The 19,512-nt window shown below is 36.7% G+C and overlaps 3 protein-coding genes across 3 annotated transcripts in view; 2 read left to right on the forward strand and 1 right to left on the reverse strand.

Annotated features, from left to right (window-relative positions):
* The window catches only part of LOC116301774 (vacuolar protein sorting-associated protein 45), a 22,399-nt gene continuing 2,887 nt past the window's right edge, over positions 1-19,512 (forward strand). Inside the window, exons 1-14 of the mRNA XM_031710892.2 lie at positions 1-275; positions 1,106-1,240; positions 1,888-1,948; positions 3,053-3,132; positions 3,535-3,603; positions 4,022-4,159; positions 4,622-4,732; positions 5,714-5,806; positions 6,127-6,168; positions 6,936-7,046; positions 7,173-7,340; positions 7,789-7,947; positions 15,812-15,922; positions 18,976-19,097. Coding sequence (XP_031566752.2) covers positions 183-275; positions 1,106-1,240; positions 1,888-1,948; positions 3,053-3,132; positions 3,535-3,603; positions 4,022-4,159; positions 4,622-4,732; positions 5,714-5,806; positions 6,127-6,168; positions 6,936-7,046; positions 7,173-7,340; positions 7,789-7,947; positions 15,812-15,922; positions 18,976-19,097 — 1,493 coding nt within the window. The 5' untranslated portion in view covers positions 1-182. The remainder of the gene's footprint in view (positions 276-1,105; positions 1,241-1,887; positions 1,949-3,052; positions 3,133-3,534; positions 3,604-4,021; positions 4,160-4,621; positions 4,733-5,713; positions 5,807-6,126; positions 6,169-6,935; positions 7,047-7,172; positions 7,341-7,788; positions 7,948-15,811; positions 15,923-18,975; positions 19,098-19,512) is intronic.
* LOC116301776 (adenosine receptor A2b-like) lies at positions 9,794-13,645 on the reverse strand. Its single transcript, XM_031710894.2, has 2 exons — positions 13,372-13,645; positions 9,794-11,090 (listed from the first exon to the last, which is right to left on the reverse strand). The coding sequence occupies exon 2, from the start codon at positions 11,080-11,082 to the stop codon at positions 10,099-10,101; it is 984 nt and encodes a 327-aa protein (XP_031566754.2). The 5' UTR covers positions 11,083-11,090; positions 13,372-13,645; the 3' UTR covers positions 9,794-10,098.
* The window catches only part of LOC116301777 (uncharacterized), an 80,321-nt gene continuing 75,009 nt past the window's right edge, over positions 14,201-19,512 (forward strand). The window contains exon 1 of the mRNA XM_089037835.1: positions 14,201-14,225. The gene's annotated coding sequence lies outside the window, so the exon portion shown is untranslated. The remainder of the gene's footprint in view (positions 14,226-19,512) is intronic.

Genomic DNA, 19,512 nt, shown 5'->3' on the forward strand with positions numbered 1-19,512 from the left:
AGGAGACTGGAACCAGGCTGACCGGAAATTCAAAGATGGCGGACGTGTTTTGATAATATCTCTCTACATTTATCTTCTTTTCTTCCCAGAAATTAAGTTCCAGTTCATTTAAGCAACATTAACCCTTAACTATTTGTCATATAAATTAAAGAAGGCTTTGGTTTATTTTTTTTCGTGTCAAAATGAATGTTATTTTAGCTGTAAAGCAGTATGTATCGAAAATGGTGGAGGATGCCGGACCAGGGATGAAGGTTCTACTCATGGATAAAGAAACGGTGAGTTTTCTAAAAGTCGCGAAAATATAACGCTTTTAATAGTACTCCTGAAGTTCTAATATTCCTGTATAAATTTATATTGGGTTTTCATTCTTTATATTTTGTGCAATATACTATATAAACAATAGTGATTTATAAGATTACTAAATATCATTTCGTAAGTGATCATGCTTGTTGTCCTTCGGAATTTTAAGAAATAATTTTTAGTACTGTAATCCATTGTATCTCGTAATGCCATTGAGTAAGATAGTGTTTCTTTGGTAAAACTTCAGAATACCCAACAATTTCGGACTGTTCCTATGAAAGGTTGGACAAGTGGATATGCCGGCACCTCCCCTACAACTTTATATATTTACAATGTATATAGAGTATGTTTGACTGGATACGCAGTCAACATTGGGCCACCCCTTCTCTATAGCTTTGAAGGTATATATTTGAGTTATACATGTATGTTTTGATCACTGAGGGCTTATCCAAGGCCCTCCCAGGAGGGTCAAAGTTCTCATGTTCCCCAGTAATTTTTCTGTTTGTTCCTGTTGATAAAAGTATTCCATTATTATTTGTTCCCTCAAAACCATATCCATGCATTCACTCAAACATATAAATACATGTACAGTACAGTATACCTGCTATAAAAGATATAAAGGAAAGGTGGCCTTCCTGACTGCATATCTGCAGATTTATTCAAACACATACCTTCAAAAAACACCTCCGTCGATTGTTCACGTTCTGATGTACATGTATGTCCATGAATCCTATATCTTGGAATGACCTATCTCCTACTGTATCGCCCATGAAGAGGTAATATAATTAGTGGTATTATTTTGCAGACTGGAATCGTAAGCATGGTTTATTCACAAAGTGAAGTACTACAGAAAGAAGTTTATTTGTTTGAGAAGATTGACACACAAGGGAGAGAGACCATGAAACACTTGAAGGCTATCTGCTTTATTAGACCAACAAGGGTATGCAAGAACTACTGAAGAAATAGGAAAAAATGTGCTTGTATAAAGTGTCAACACACAGGGATTGGCAGAATGCATTAGGAGTGTTAAGAGAAGTACTGTATTGACATAGTGCAGTTTTCGTATGACTGTGAAAAGTTTACAGCACGAACACGGTCGTGACACAGCAAAGGATACGCCAGACAAACCACATTGCACGAGAATTTACTCTCCATCTAATCAAATACCCGGAACACGGCATAAACATGGCGCAGACATGGTTATGCCAAGATCACGGCACTTTTAGACCAATAATATTGCATGTGAAAGAAATCAGCCAATCAAAATTCTAAAAAGTATCACAGTCACGGCACGTCACACTTATGGCACTGAGCTTTTCACATTCATACGAAAACTGCTCTATAATAGAGTACCACTCAAGACTTTTTGAGTCTTCTGCCAACCCCAAAGTGTTTTATGATGGTACATGTATGATGGTACAGTACACACAGTCTGTACAGTAAGCAAATTTCTATTTATTTTATGAAATACAAATTTAAGTTGTGGTTTTATTGGGTAGGAATACATGTGTTATGTGCTCTTATGAACACATTGGGGCACACTAGCAAATCAGAAAGTGAGATAATATTATTCACATTTTCTCTCAGGAAAATATTGATCATTTATGCAGTGAACTGAAGGCACCAAAATATGGTTCATACTATTTGTGTAAGTACAGCTACAGATATCTTTAGAGCTCATTCTTTTGGAATAATGTTTTGTCTTTGTATTTAATAATTATTCACTGAAGGCAAAGTGATTATCAGTGAAATATTTACCGAGCCATGAGTGTTCAAGCAGGGAGGTTAACATCACCATAATCAATGAGCCTGAGTTCTGCTTTAGTATGATTTTAGACAGAGAAAAGTCAAAATTCAGGATAAAAAATTTTAAAGTTTTACAGTACTTCTGATCTGGAAATTTTTGGAAAAAGCATGTTTCATTGTTCCAGTGGTGATTATCATCTCAGAATCAACAGTCGCTCAACCAATCACAGCTTGAGAAACTCTATATTCCAGTCTAAAATTATACTATATATCTATAGTCTCCAAGTTTTACCATAGTTGGCAATGAAGGGCTAAAAATAATGACTGGCTGGTCAGATGCTTGTCATGATGACGAGCTGAATTAATTTTAGCTTCATCATATGTCCTTTCTGGTTCAACATTACTAGTCAAAAGGACTGGCAAGTCAAAAACCTGACCGATCCAGGACAAGTTCCATTTTTGGCCTGACAATATTTGATAACTGCACATTATTTTAAGCCCTGCAATGTGTTTTATTGAGTAAGATACACACACACACAAAAAAGAGAAAGCCACTACAGTGTTATTGCATGAATATGTGTTGCATAACCATTGTGGCTTAGCTTTGTTCATCATGACTACACACAGTGTACTGTACTTACATACTGTATACAACTAAATTACATATACACCTTGCTAATGTAGACCTGTACCTTGGGCGTAATGTTTTCCCATTTCAGATCATGGGTTCTTCTCTCGAGAATAAGATTCTTTGTTTGGGTTGTATCCAATCATACAGTATTTATTTGTCTCATCATGCACAACTGTTAAACAAAGAAATGATACTCTAGCGAATGACACATGTATGGTCTGAAATGGGAAACATTAAATGCTCAAGGCAAAGAGTTCTATTGCTTCAGCACTCAGTGTTATAAATGGATCCCAGACATACAAAAGGTTAGTTTCAACTCTTACAATTTATTTTTTAAAAAGTTTATTAGACTATTTTATCTTATTGTGTTGACAGATTTCTCTAATTTCATCTCCAAACCAAACATCAGATCCTTAGCTGAGGCAGATGATCATGAAGTAGTTAGAGAAGTACAGGTAAGATCAATTCTGTTTTACATAATAACTAAATATTTGATGCAGAAGAGTGTGCCATTTGGTATAGTGTACTGTATGTCTGTTTTTGAATGTCTGGTGTAATAAAGCCTGACATGCAAAAGAATGTCTGCCGATGATGTATTCCTATACTTTATTGGTATGTTATACTGACACATTTGAAACTGGCAGTTTTTACAAATAAGGCATGGAAATGCTCATATGGCAGCAGAAAGCCTGTGCGTAGAAGTATGTGAGTGCATCATTTATTTGTTTGACAGTTGCACATAAAAAGACACATGAATAAGGATACAACTAAAACTAAGAATTTGATTGACGTTGCGGCCCTAATACATGGAATGAAATATCAAACCAACAAATATTAATTTTTTTTCTCTCTCTTAGGAATACTATGCTGATTACTATGCAGTCAGTCCACATGTATTTTCATTCAACATACCAACATCCATGAGGGTAAATAATTATAAGACAAGCTACAGAAGCTACCAGTAATCTTTGCTTGTTTGTTGTGTTAATTCTATTCTGATTCTAACTCCACGTTTTTCCATAAACTATGGATCCATTGACTTGGTTGATGCAGCAGGGTTCTCAATAAATTTTGAAGTAATGAAAAAAGATAATAAACTGCTGGAGTGTCCAAGCAGGATATTCATTTAAGTTTTGATGTGTTAGCAGTAAAAATCTCAACCAGGGAACGTCTCACAAGCAAGATTCATATTAATTTTTGAAGCAACAAATAAAACAGTTCCAGTATGCATGTAGCAGCTCACATATGTGCAGTTCACAAAATAATGAAAACTACTATATGTTTGGACTTGTTTTGTTAACTGAAGAATTTTTTTTGAGCATTTGTTTTTCCATTTTTCTGTAGGGTGGTCAGTGGGACATAGATGCATTAGACAGGGTATGTCAGGGTGTTCTTGCTGTGTTGCTGTCCCTAAAGAAATGCCCAATGATCAGATATCAGAGGTCATCAGAACTGGCTCAAAGATTAGCAGACAATATAAGAGTGAGTATTTTTCCCCCCGCTTTAACATGTGAGTAGAGTCTCTCCCTTCGGGGTCCGAACGGGTATTCCTGGAGCTGGGAAACGGAAAAAATAAAGTGCAGTATCCAGGAAACTAGGGTAAAAAATATATGATTGTGGCCTTGACTCGGGAATTGCCAATTTTTTTTTTGTGTGTAGCTTTTTTTCTCATTTTTGATTTTCCTGGGAAGCAGGATTTTGAGGGGAAAAAAGCACATGATTCGGGATCTGGGGCCCCCCTTCCAGACCCTGTTCCTTGATCAAGGGTTTTCTCCAGTTTTCCTGGAGCCCTCCACAAAATCTAACCAGTTAAAGTCCTATTCCATCTGCGAGTAAGCTTTTTCCAGACTTTGAACAGCTCAGAGGTTGTATCGGGATTCGATACAATTTAAAGGTTTTAATAGGAATGGTAAGCTGAACACTTTTTCTTTTGTTTAATTACAGCAAAAGATAAATGAAGAAGCCAAGTTATTTGACTTCAGAAGGACTGATGTTCCTCCATTGCTGCTGATTCTGGACAGACGGGATGATCCGGTTTCCCCTCTTCTAAACCAGGTTTGTAAAGTTAAGGAGAGCAAACTATTCCTGCTGCAGTACCACAGTCTCCTGTAGACAAATAAAATGTCTACAGAAGACTCTGCTAGCAGGGAAAGTGAAACAAGGCACCAGTGGCTAATGAAGGGTTTAAAATGATCTAAATAAATGATGGGCAAATAAATGGAAAGCCAAACCACCTTGCTTAACATGCTAAATTCCAATTCAATCTGTGAGTTCGTCCTTTTTTGAATTTGATCAGCCCAGAGGTTGTTTCAGGGTTTGATCTGTGAGTAAGCTCTGTCCTGACTTAAATCAGCCCAGAGGTTGTTTCAGGGTTCAATCTGTGAGTTAGCCATGGCCTGACTTAGATCAGCCCAGAGGTTGTTTCAGGGTTGGATCTGTGAGTAAGCTCTGTCCTGACTTAAATCAGCCCAGAGGTTGTTTCAAGGTTCAATCTGTGAATTAGCCATGCCCTGATGTAGATCAGCCCAGAGGTTGTTTCAGGGTTCAATCTGTGAGTTAGCCATGCCCTGACTTTGATCAGCCCAGAGGTTGTTTCAGGGTTCAATCTGTGAGTTAGCCATGCCCTGAATTCAAACAGCCCAGAGGTTGTTTCAGGGTTCAATCTGTGAGTTAGCCATGCCCTGAATTCAATCAGCCCAGAGGTTGTTTCAGGGTTCAATCTGTGAGTTAGTTGTGTCCTTACTTAGATCAGCCCAGGAGTTGGTTCAGTTTGATCTGTGAATATTGCTGCTTTCTGATTTTTATTGGTCTAGAGGTCGTTTGAGGTAAATCTGTAAGTTATCTGTTTGGCCTATATACTGTAGGTTTCATCAGTAAGATAATTTGAGAAAATAAAGGTCTTAAAGGCAGCCAGTAAATGTATGTTGATACTCTAGAGTGAACGTGTGAGATTACATGTCAATAAAAGAAAAAGCATCAAATGAGATGTATATAACAGGCATTTACTGTAAAAGGAAATGTTTTTCTTTTCTGCAGTGGACCTATCAGGCCATGGTACATGAACTTCTAACCATCAAGAACAACAGAGTGGATCTATTGAAATCTCCAGGAGTTGCACGGGAACTACAGGTAATAACACCACTTCAATTGCCCTATATCACTATCATTATGACGTCACACCTTGTTTATAAGAAGGCAGAATGGTGGAGAATAATACGAATTTGGACTAATTTCACTTTACATCTGAATTGATAGCCCTGGTTTTCAAATATTTGATAAACCAGTGTTTATCCTAATTCTGGAAAACATTTTAATTGCTCGGTCTTGAAAGTTCCACTTGTCCTCTTACTCATTTAATGCACCAGCATTCTGTTTTTCATGATCCCAGACTCATTTATACAGTCAGGTTTAGCACATGCATGTTTATAAGTTTGTTATTGCTATTGCAGGAAGTTGTGATGTCTGCAGAACATGATGAATTCTACCAAAGGGTAATGATGTTAAGAGGCTTCTTTGGATGTCCTTCCCGCTGTACTCCACCCTGTACTCCATCCTGTACTCCATCCTGTACTCCACCCTGTACTCCACCCTGTACTCCACCCTGTACTCCACCCTGTACTCCACCCTGTACTCCACCCTGTACTCCATCCTGTACTGCTCCCTGTACTCCACCCTGTACTCCATCCTGTACTTCACCCTGTACTCCACCCGGTAATCAACCCTGTACTCTACCTGGTACTCCAACCTGTACTCCACCCTGTACTCCACCTGGTACTCCACCCTGTACTCCACCCTGTACTGCACCCTGTACTCCACCCTGTACTGCACCCGGCACTCCACCCTGTACTCCATCCTGTACTCCACCCTGTACTCCACTCGGTACTCCACGTAGTACTCCACCCTGTACTCCATGTGGTACTCCACCCTGTACTACAAACTGTACTCCACCCGGTACTCCTCCCTGTACTCCAAACTGTACTCCACCCTGTACTCCACCCTGTACTCCACCCTGTACTCCACCCTGTACTCCACCCTGAACTCCACCCTGTACTCCAACCGGTACTCCACCCTGTACTCTACCCTGTACTCTACCCTGTACTCCACCCTGTACTCCACACTGTACTCCACCCTGTACTCCACCCTGTACTCTACCCTGTACTCTACCCTGTACTCCACCCTGTACTCCACCCGGTACTCCACATTTGTTTGACATGTTCTAATGTTTGATTTCATTATGGCATATTTGGATTTTATGCAGAATCTTTATCTCAATTTCGGAGAGATTGGTCAGAATATCAAAACATTGATGGATGACTTTCAACACCACGTCAAGTCCAACCAGAAACTAGAATCCATATCTGATATGAAGGTATTAATTATGACACTTGATATTAAGGTTACAAGATGACAATATTTCCTACCCTACCCTCCCCTCCCTCACTCCTTTTTTGCACCGCTATCTAGTCTAAGTCTAAAATTTTTATAACCACTCAAGGCATTTGTGGAGAATTACCCCCAGTTCAAGAAGATGTCAGGTACAGTGTCTAAACATGTGACTATGGTCAGTGAGCTGTCACGCATTGTCGGTGAGCGAGCATTACTTGATGTATCTGAAGTGGAACAAGAACTCGCCTGTCAAAATGATCACTCTTCTGCCTTACAGGTAATCAATCCCTGACAAAATCCCGAATCTTATAGAGCTTTTAAGTTGTGACGTATTTCCGGGTCCAATCACAAAAGAAGATCGCTAAAATCTTGCAACAACTCATTCCCAGGATTTATTATCTACCTTCAACAATTAGATATATGAACAAAAAAAAAACAGAAAAATGTCTGTAGAAGTAATTATTAATTTGGACCCGGAAGTAGTTTTTCGTTCTAATTACGTCACACTTAGCACTATTCTTAAGAGAGTAGCACGCGGTCTGAAAATTGCATAACATTACGCCTAAGTAGATTTGTTCCACACTCCTTTGATTTTGATTTATCGGTTATTGTCATTGCAAATTATTTGGAAAAGAGGGTGGGTTAATATATCTGTGATAACCACGATCTTCTCCTAGGTTCGTTCCCTATTCATTATGATTTTGAATATCATATTTAACATACAGAATATCCGTCGTGTGATGGCCAATGAGAATGTAACAGATCTTGATCTACTGCGGCTAGTTTTGCTGTACGCCTTGCGTTACGAGAAACATTCCAACAACGATGTATCAGGCTTAGTGAGCATGCTGACGAGAAGAGGGTTAGGTGAACACTACAAACGGGTATGTACCCAAAATATTCGTACAATCCCAAAAGTTTGCTTTCGACGCCAAATTGTAGTTAATTCATGCGGGATTCCTGTGGAGAAAATGACACATTGCCTAACCCCTCCCCCTTCCTATAATCGAGACCTTGCTACGCCCCGGCGGTAATTGGAACTCCAAAAAGGTCTATTTTTCCTAGTTCCAGGTTTTCGGCTCGTTAAACAACTCCTTTAGCTCGAAAATAAAGAAAATAAGACTCATTCGTGGAAAGATTCGTTTTGACAAGAGAGAAAAGAAAATACTTGAAAATTTTCACTGTGACCGACTGCATTGCGTCCATTTAGTGCTAAAAAAATTATCGAAAAAAGATTTAGAATATCAAACCGTTAGTTTTATATACAACGCACAAGGATCGCGCTGGTTCTTGAAGTCCTTAAGTCCTTGAATTTAAAAATCTTGAGAGGGCTTGAAAAGCTCTCGGAAAGATAAAACGTATCAAAAACGTACGATACCACCCCGCATCCCATTTTCAATCTTCAAAAGAAAGTCATCCGTTTGATAACTTTTATTGACTAACAGAGCACATACAAATCCATTATTTCTTGATCTAAACATCTTAAAGGTTAAAGACCTTGTGAAGTTCCAAACTGGTATTTTCATGTATGACTATCATAACAATCTCCCTGATGTATTTAAATCATATTTTATTCGTGCAAGTACTAAACTATTTATAAATACAACATGAGATTTTCTAGTAAAGAATATTATACTCTCCCACCTGTAAAAACCAATTTGCTGGTGCAATATTATGGAATTCATTGGATGAAAATTTTAAAAAGGAAAAAAAAAATTTTTAAACGCAAATTATTTTCTACCCTCATTAGTAGCTATAATCCACAATAAGTTGTAAGTAATACTTAGAATAATTATTTCTTATTCATGTTGCCTATTCACTTTCTCTCGTCTTGTTTTGTTCCCCCCCGTTTTATCATTACTTTGTATTATTTTGTGTTTAATATATATTTATAGATTTTTTTTCAAGGCTCTTTTCTGACCTATAATTGTAAATAACTTAGTGACTAACTGTGTAGTTTAGTCCTCCAGCTGTTACAATAGTCAATGCCCTAAGGCATGTAAACTTCATTTAATACTATGTACTGTTTGATAAACTCGCAGGAGTGTCTTATCAGGATTTGAAAACACGAGGCGTAACCGAGTGGTTTTAGACCTGATAAAACAAGATCTGCGAGTTTATTGAACGGCTTAAAAAAATCATGATGTATGTTCTCATATTGTACTGAATTGTTTACGAAATGAACCAAGTTTGATAGAGAAAATCCGTCATGATTTCTATTGTGTTCCCTTCATGAATTATTAATGAGTTTTTTAGAATTAATTGTTATCAGAGGCATCATTATTAAAGAATCTTGTATCTTCCACACGCACACACACACACTCACTCACACACACACACACACACACACACACACACACACACACATACACACATACACATACACACATAACACCACATACGCACATACACACACACTACACACACACACACACTACACACATACACACATACATACACACATACACACACACACACACACACACACACACACACATACACATATACATATACATACACACATACAGTACATACATACTTTATTGATTACATCCCCAAGGGGGCTTTTCACCGTCAATTACAATATAGAATTAATTAGCAATATAAAATCTAAGTTATATATATATATATATATATATATGTATATTAAATAAAACTAAAACTAAAAGTTAAGTAATATGAAATGATCAAATGTTCAGTACAGTAAGTAAATATATAAACCTAGTTCAAAATTTAATCATGAGTTCCTAAATCTACGAAGAAGATTCCCTCTTAACTTACTCTTAAAACTTTTAACATCCTTACTTCATTTAATTGATTGGTCTAGGTTATATAGCGTAACTGTTTTCAATCGTTCGCTGGCTAAGTTTGGTTTAGTTTATCAAACATGGAATTTTACTGCAAAGGGAACCTATCTGGTTTCATCAATTTACGGCTTGCTTAGTTGAGTATAGTTCATCAAACAGTAAGACAATATTTTCCCCAGTGAAAAAATCTCGTTTGCTTTTATCCAACAATGGCTGGCTTGACGACTTTCAAAGTACCTTAGACGTCGCGTTTGTTTCTTCCTTGCTCGATATTCTCTTCTCTCTTGGAACCCTTCTTCGACCCACGACTACCATGAGAGCCTCGTGGAAATCTTGTTTGAAGAACGTCAGCAGCACTGGGTTACAAAGTGATGAGAAATAACGAAAAAACATGGTAAACCTAACAACCATGTTATATGTATTACTAGTGAACCGAATACTGTGGTGCTCGTGGAGGTCAAGAAGTATTGCCCAGAAAAAGTAGTTGAATGAGCCCAGGATGAACACCACTATCATTGCCAGGAAGACCAGTAAAAGTTTCCTTTCGTTCTTGGCATTTGCTTTTTTCTGGCTGGACGTGCTTGTACTCGTTGCTAGCACCTCACCCCTTCTTGCGTTGTGTCTCCGGATGAAACGAAATATAGCGATGTAGATACCGGAGATGAGGAATAATGGTATGACCACGACTATTGCGAATGATACACAGTCGTAGATGATCTCGATTTGTATCATGTCTTTCTCATCGATAGCCAAGTTTTTGATCCACGACAACTGAACGAGCGAAGCAAGCAGCGAAAACCCCCACATCCCGAATATAACCCGGTATGTGCTCTTCCCCGTTACACGAGATCTGTACGCAAATGGCTTAGTGATTCGTAGATATCTCTCCAGGGTCAACACCGTCAGGTGGGTAACGGACGAGAAGGCTAGAAAGCGTATGCAAATGTCCATTGCAATACACGTATTCTCTGTGACCGTCAATGAACATGCAATAGAACTGGGAATAGCTATTAGTCCTGTCGATAGGTCGCTCACAGCCAAGCTCACCAGGAAGTTGTTGGTGACTGTACGTAGATTGCGTTTCTTGTAAACTAGGAACAGCACAAGTATGTTTGCTGCTAAGATTGTTATGTCCAAAACACCGTAGAGGCCTAAAACTGTGTATGTAGTTGTGGGGTCGTGAACTTCACCGCCACCCGTCTCGTTCTCCATGTAGAGTTCTGAAATGTAACCATGTAACGGCCTATGACATCGCACTCAACGAATAACATTATTGGAATACTAAACCTTGATCTTCAAGATGCATAACTATTCACTACTGAATCAAAACTGAAACTATTGAGTTAGGGGTGAGGGTCACTGATCAATGATTTTGATAACTGAGCTTATCAACGTTTTTTTGTTGTTGTTTACTGCTTCATTTTTCCCCTAATGATGGACCATGGGCCCAAAAGCTTGGTTACCAAAATCATTAATGGTTGAAGAAACAAGTTAAATGATGTTGAACCCTGAAGGCCACGAAGGACATTTTAGATCTTCCTACCTTTTTTGTTAAAGTTACGTGTTCTGAAGAGTTCTAACAGGCTACTACAAACTATAAATTTGATATTACTAACATTAATTTGACGCCAAAGGATTGAGTGATTAACGGATTTAGATAAAACAGGACATGTAGATAATCAGCGTTATTTGAAGCGGTTTGGGTTTGCACTAATGATGAATGATGGAGAGGGTTTGCGGTGACGTGGTATTGCATTATTTTTGGTGCGGTTGTGTGGCAATCTTTATTGGAGGATTGTTGAAAAAAATGTGGTGTTTTCACTCAGATCAATCTCTCGCCTTCGTTTGATTTGTTTCAGCTGTTCAAATCGTCTAAATTCATAGCCGAGGCATCTGTCAGTCTGTCAATGACACCAAATCTCACACAGAGGCCATTATTGTGCAAGCTTTCGTATTTTAGGACTTTTCTAGTTAATACTTGATATTATTAGCCGTTTTAACCAATGACACGTCCACATGTTTAGGTATTTTACTTTTTTCTTTGCAGTTTTGCAGTATCCGGATTTAGGTGTGTGTGTGAGAGATTTTTGTCTAGACTTGAGGTTTAATTAAGCAAAGGTTTTTTTATAGCAAATTAGTTTGAGATTTATTAATTATTTGTTAGTAATAATTTACCTTTTTATCATTACTGTTTCATTAGAAACACCGACGCAGCTCACACTAGTTTTTAGCTAGTTACATCTTCTATTTAATGATTATATGAAGTCACAGTCATTGAATTATAACAGTTCATAGTTTAAAGAGGCAACATTTAACTTTACGTAGAATCAAATGGATTAGTGTCGAGCGCGAGAACTTACAGTGCCTATGACCCCTAACTTTTTTCTTCAACCACTAATGATTCTACTAGCCGAGCCTCCAGTATGCTAATGAGTGTGATGTCATAGTAGGCATTATTAAACTTTCGAAAATTTACTGGGGTAGTAAAATATCCTGTATAAAACATAACCCGGAGTAGTCAATCGATAAAAATCGATATCGATAAAAATCGATAGAAATCAGCTGATTTGTATCGATTTTTATAGGAAATCGTTTAAAATCGATAAAAAAAATTGGTGTGAGTTCGATTTTTATCGATTTAATCGATTTTTATCGATCAAGATTTGACAGCTTTAATTCGATCCAATAATGAGTACAATCATATAATCAGCTTTATTTCACGGAAAGTATTCGAAAATATCGATGATAGTGCAATAGATTTTATAACTATTAATTCACAAGTAATAATATGTAGATCAGGCAGCTAATTATCCAAGTACTTTTGCTGTCTGTTCACTTATCACTATAACAAACTCCTAGTTAGTGTCAAGCTATGGTTACGAAAGAGTAATTGTCGGTGGTATAAATCCGTAGCCACACGGCCCCCGTACGATCATAGATAGAAATTGTTCAAGAACATAAATCGAAAAAAATCGATATGTATATAATCAATCAATCGATAAAAATCGATACAAAAATTTAGTGTGAGTTCGATTTTTAACGATTGATCGATACAATCGATATCAATCAAATCAGCGGTATCGATTGTTATCGATTTATCGATTGGCAAAATCATCTTACTCAGGGTTTATAGAAAGGTTATTGTAAATTTGTTTCCTCATAGTAATCAGTGTTTTGATTTAAAAATGATGACAAATAAACCCAAATCCCTACTAGGACATCACACTCATTAGCATACTGGACGTATAAACCTTGATATCTCCAAGATGCATCACTCAAATCAAATAAAAATATTTCACCATTCGACTTTTCACTTCATGTAGAATCAGTGCTGAAAATATTGAGTTATAGGCTCTTTAATGAGACACTTGTGTGGGGAAAAGAGGGATAACTGAAAAAGGAAGGCTCGGCTAGTTTAAATCATTAGTGGTTGAAGAAACAAAACAAGTTATATGATATAATGAAAACCGGATACCAGAAACACACTTTAGATCTCTTTACCTTTTTCGTTTAGAAGTAAAGTGTTCTGAGGAGCTCTAACAGACTACAGACTACCAATTTTGTATTACCACAATGTTAGCAGTGTCAGTCGAGTAATCCTGCTCGACAACGCTTTAGGACGCTTGTTCCATAGCCTCAATACCTTCGACCGGCCTAGTAACGTATTGTGGGTACTTAGAGAATAGTTATCCGTGATATCAAAGTCTGTAGTGTTCAATAAAGTCGTAAAGACTGTAATGGTCACCCCACAGTATATGCAGTTTGATATCGATAGCTCATGTAGTAATATAAAGGCTTTCAGCTATGCTTGTTGCGTGGCATTGATCAGCTGATCAAAGAGAATGTCAGCTTTCTTTTATGAAAATATTGTCAGTGCTTTAAGCAGGGCAAAGCTGTGCAATAAAGAGATGGCAAGATGTTGTTTAGAGATTAAAACCCTATCATTAGGCAGATTACGATTCCCGCCTTTCCTTCCCTCAAACGGCAAACGTGACCACGTTTTCATCGTTTCCCTACAATTCACTTTACTTTTTGCAAACCTTCTCGACAAAAACAAGTATTCTTTTGTTTATCTACTACTTGGAGTTTTTTGCGATTCCTTTTCACTAATTTTAAATAATTTTTTAATGGTAAAATGACGTTTCATGTTTGCCGTAAACGAGAATCTTAAACTCTTTATTATGTGTACTAAAAAGATATAACTAGCTAAAAACTAGTGTGAGCTGCGTCGGTGTTTCTAATGAAACAATTATGATGAAAAGGTAAATTATACACCGTGAAAAGATGAAAAAACTTACTGACGTTTCGGACGCTAGTGTTTTTACTCCGACGAAGGACTAGCGTCCGAAACGTCAGTAAGTTTTTTCATCTTTTCACGGTGTATAATTTACCTTTTCATCATTATTATGTGTACTGTTAGGTTTAAACTTGTTGACGTTGTTCAAAAAAGGTAAAATTAATTAATTTCTTTCTTTGAATACGTTTTTCTCGTAAAATTCTCTCTAAGATATTCATTGTTTCCTTGTCAACAAACCTTTCTCGTTAAGCTGTTACATAAACCGAAACAAATATCGTTAACATCTACTTTTTCCTAAATGTATGACTCGTCTTTCTATGTAATTTGCCATTAATGAAGTTTTTTTTTCAAATTTTTGATTATTTTTATTGTAATTCTTAGAATAAAAGCTAAATTCGAATAGTTTCGATTGCATAGGTTTGAGCTTCTTTTTTTAACGGTCTTTCTTTGGCACTTGGAATTTCAACAATATTAAGACCATGTTTGTGTTTTTTTTGATCATCTGACATATTAATTGCGATTTTTTTTTAAAAAAAAAGGTTCATTTAAATCATAGGAAGAGACCAAAAACAACTTTTTTTAAAAATTTAAACATATTTACTCTCTAGGTTCTCTCCAAGAGCTAGGCTCATCGTGGGAGATTACACAGTTAACAGTAATTACAAGGTTTCTGGAGTTTTAGGAGATAGAAAAAATAAATAAATAAATAGGTTTAACATATTAACACAAAAAACACATATATATAGAAAAGTACAACGGAGATTACATCGTGGGAAATTACATGTAATGATTAGAAAGGAAAAAAAGCGTATATTTATAGAAAAAGTACAACGGAAAAGAAAATATATCTACGAAATCAAGTAAGTTTTCTTTACTCTAAATCTTTTGGTGTCTGCCAAATATTGTTGGACACTCAAGAACAATTTTTGATTTTGCTTAAAAGTTAAATGTGGAGAACCACATAGAAAAAAGTTTACTTTATCAGACTTGGAAGCATTGTTTTCATCATAATGGGCATTAAAATCACCCATCAATACTATAAAATCCTTAGATCTTTGTCTAATGATATCAAAAGTGGTTTGCAAACACAGACTATGGCATCCGTGGACAAACGACTAATTTGCTTAAAATTAGCGGCGATGTGAACTATTTTTAGCGTTGAAATAAACAAAATCTAGCGGTGATATGGGATTTAGAGTTGAGTTTCTGCGGTATACATATTTTAAAATAGTCGGAGGTCACATTGGTTCTTATTACATAGTAAAATATTGACATATGTAAATCTGTTTGTCATTGCGAGTTAATAAATGGTGGTTATTAGTGGTCGTATCAGGAATATCAAACATGTACGCATATGTTTTATGGTATTAAAAACATTCCCGGGCTTAGAAACCACCAAGATATATTTGTAGTGTAATTGTTTGGTACCCTCGACATAGTACCCTCGACCCTCGACCAAATACCCTCGAACCTCGACACTCGACCAAAAGACAGATGATAAACGTGATGGTATTTCAATTAACAGCGGATTAGGAATTATTTCCGCTGCCGTCAATCAAACCTAATTAGTCGGTACCTTTTAACCTTACATGTCTTAAACTATAATACTTTTTTTGATACAGTCATTGATTTTGTTACTTCCAGCTTGTTCCAGCCATCATACAGTATGCAGGACGACACGTCAGAGGCAGTGATATATTTGGGCAAAACCAGACTCCACTATCCTTGACCAGGAGAATACTCAAGGGACTTAAGGTATATAATATACGGTATCGCTCCATCCTATATAAGTGATATTCTCAAAATACACCAACCTACTCGAAAGCTAAGGAGTGCCACACAAGGAGTAATTTTAAAACAATCTCCATATCGTACTAAGTCATATGGTGCGCGTAGCTTTGCCGTAGCAGCGCCCAGACTATGGAACCGTTTACCACCAGATATAAAAACATCGCAGTCTTTGGAAATATTCAAGAGAAAACTAAAAACATTTTTGTTCAATTTGTAACTTTAATCTACTTTATCACTTAACAATTTCATCGTAATATTTGTAAAGCGCATTAAAAATCTATAATGCGCTGTATAAGAACATATTTATTATTATTATTATTATTAAGTCAAAGCCATGTGTCACATTCCTTGAGTATTACTTCTTTTTTTTATCAGAGAAGAAATTTGATCCCATTCATTGAGTACTATTTCTTTCTTTTTGTGACAGACTAGATATTCGACTCGAAGGCCCATTTCTTGTGTATTATTTCTTTCTTTTCTGTATCAGACTATATTTGAGGCCATGGTCCCATTCATTGAGTACTATTTCTTTCTTTTTGTGACAGACTAGATATTCGACTCGAAGGCCCATTTCTTGTGTATTATTCCTTTCTTTTCTGTATCAGACTATATTTGAGGCCATGGTCCCATTCATTGAGTACTATTTCTTTCTTTTTGTGACAGACTAGATATTCGACTCGAAGGCCCATTTCTTGTGTATTATTTCTTTCTTTTCTGTATCAGACTATATTTGAGGCCATGGTCCCATTCATTGAGTACTATTTCTTTCTTTTTGTGACAGACTAGATATTCGACTCGAAGGCCCATTTCTTGTGTATTATTTCTTTCTTTTCTGTATCAGACTATATTTGAGGCCATGGTCCCATTCATTGAGTACTATTTCTTTCTTTTTGTGACAGACTAGATATTCGACTCGAAGGCCCATTTCTTGTGTATTATTTCTTTCTTTTCTGTATCAGACTATATTTGAGGCCACTGTCCCATTCATTGAGTACTATTTCTTTCTTTTTGTGACAGACTAGATATTCGACTTGAAGGCCCATTTCTTGTGTATTATTTCTTTCTTTTCTGTATCAGACTATATTTGAGGCCATGGTCCCATTCATTGAGTACTATTTCTTTCTTTTTGTGACAGACTAGATATTCGACTCGAAGGCCCATTTCTTGTGTATTATTTCTTTCTTTTCTGTATCAGACTATATTTGAGGCCACTGTCCCATTCATTGAGTACTATTTCTTTCTTTTTGTGACAGACTAGATATTCGACTCGAAGGCCCATTTCTTGTGTATTATTTCTTTCTTTTCTGTATCAGACTATATTTGAGGCCATGGTCCCATTCATTGAGTACTATTTCTTTCTTTTTGTGACAGACTAGATATTTGACTCGAAGGCCCATTTCTTGTGTATTATTTCTTTCTTTTCTGTATCAGACTATATTTGAGGCCATGGTCCCATTCATTGAGTACTATTTCTTTCTTTCTGTGACAGACTAGATATTTGACTCGAAGGCCCATTTCTTGTGTATTATTTCTTTCTTTTCTGTATCAGACTATATTTGAGGCCATGGTCCCATTCATTGAGTACTATTTCTTTCTTTTTGTGACAGACTAGATATTTGACTCGAAGGCCCATTTCTTGTGTATTATTTCTTTCTTTTCTGTATCAGACTATATTTGAGGCCATGGTCCCATTCATTGAGTACTATTTCTTTCTTTCTGTGACAGACTAGATATTTGACTCGAAGGCCCATTTCTTGTGTATTATTTCTTTCTTTTCTGTATCAGACTATATTTGAGGCCATGGTCCCATTCATTGAGTACTATTTCTTTCTTTCTGTGACTGACCAGATATTCGACTCGAAGGCCCATTTCTTGTGTATTATTTCTTTCTTTTCTGTATCAGACTATATTTGAGGCCACTGTCCCATTCATTGAGTACCATTTCTTTTTGTGACTGACCAGATATTCGACTCGGAGGCCCATTTCTTGTGTATTATTTCTTTCTTTTCTGTATCAGACTATATTTGAGGCCACTGTCCCATTCATTGAGTACCATTTCTTTCTTTTTGTAACAGACTAGATATTTGAGACCACTGTTCTATTCCTTTAGTCTTATTTCTTTCTTTCAGAGACTTGCTATTTGAGACCATATGACTCATACTTTGTTTCGAGATCAAAGAACACCTCACCTGAACAAATGAAAGAACGAAGTGAATACATAAAATTAGTATGAACCTACTAATGGTGTATCACAAATCCTGTGCTCTGATTGGCTGAGCTACTAGTGGTCTATAAGTGATAGATCACTAGTAGCTAAAAGTGCCGGTTTTGAAAACCAAAGAAACAAAAAAAAAACATTTTTCGACCTAATTTCATAATATTCATTTTTCCGTTTATTTTAACGATATGCATATGTAATAGGACTCCATGCTGTCCAATTAAGAAATAATTGGACGAGGAAAATTCCGAGGACTTCCAATTTGGCAGTAAGAGGAATTTTTCGAATCTAATTATTTCTTGATTGGGGAACATGAAATCCCATTACGTATTAATTATATAGCTGCCTAATTAATCCCATATCAACAAGACCTGTCCAATTAAGAAAGATTAATGAGAAGCTGTATAATTAGTAGGTTTATACGAAAACAATTAGACCTCTCGCCCTCATGGTCTACGAGTCAATAGCCCATTCAGCCTTTGACCTGTAAATGAGAAAATTCTGAATACTCCCTTTCACAATTCCCTGCGCCATCTTGAAAGGTAGCCGTGCCTTTGCATCGAAGCGAGACGAACGGTGAGCTTGCAATTATCACACATATCTCTATTATTGCAAGCTCGCTATTCGTGTCGCTTCGATGCAAAAGCCTGGCTAACTTTCAAGATGGCGCGGGTAACTGTGAAGGGGACTTCACAGTTTGGATAAGAACCCATTGGGTACTCTAAGAATAAAATGAAACATAAGACAAAGACAAGAGGAAAAATCTATTATGCAAATAAATCGTTTTGTTTCTTTTCAGGGAGTCGAAAACATCTACACTCAACACACGACACTGCTAGCAGAAATCCTAGATAACTTGTTTAAAGGGAAGCTAAGAGATGCGATGTATCCATACATGGGGCATTCTCAGCTCAGAGACAAGTAAGAATATGAATCATTAGTATGATTTTAGAAGTAATATTTCAAAGCCGACAATGAGGACTGGACGGGATTTCAAGTCTAAGCAATTAGTTATTAGAACAATTAGCAATTAGAACTAACTGCGCGGACTTGAAATCACGTCCAGTCCGATATTGGAGGCTTTGAAATGACTTCTCATCTCATTAATTATTCGACTTAGAGTAACTGGAACAAAATTAATTCAGTCCTAGGACTGAATTAATTTTGTTCCAGTTACTCCAGACTGAATGCATTCCTTTCACAGCACTTTACCAAGTTTCAAGTAACAATCATGTGACCCAAAAATAGCCCATTGATTGGATGGTTTACTCATGAATTATTAATGAGTATGAGAATTGAATATAGAGTTTGGCGTGCTGCGATTGGTCGAGCGACC

The sequence above is a fragment of the Actinia tenebrosa genome, unplaced genomic scaffold (assembly GCF_029948245.1).
Source record: "Actinia tenebrosa isolate PJP-AT-01 unplaced genomic scaffold, QUT_ActTen_1.0 PGA_scaffold5__44_contigs__length_20552954, whole genome shotgun sequence".
Classification (NCBI taxonomy): Eukaryota; Metazoa; Cnidaria; class Anthozoa; order Actiniaria; family Actiniidae; genus Actinia; species Actinia tenebrosa.

Bases quoted from the DNA above. Each gene is read 5' to 3' on its own strand.
- LOC116301776 (XM_031710894.2), bottom strand. From the start codon at position 11,082: ATGGAGAACGAGACGGGTGGCGGTGAAGTTCACGACCCCACAACTACA.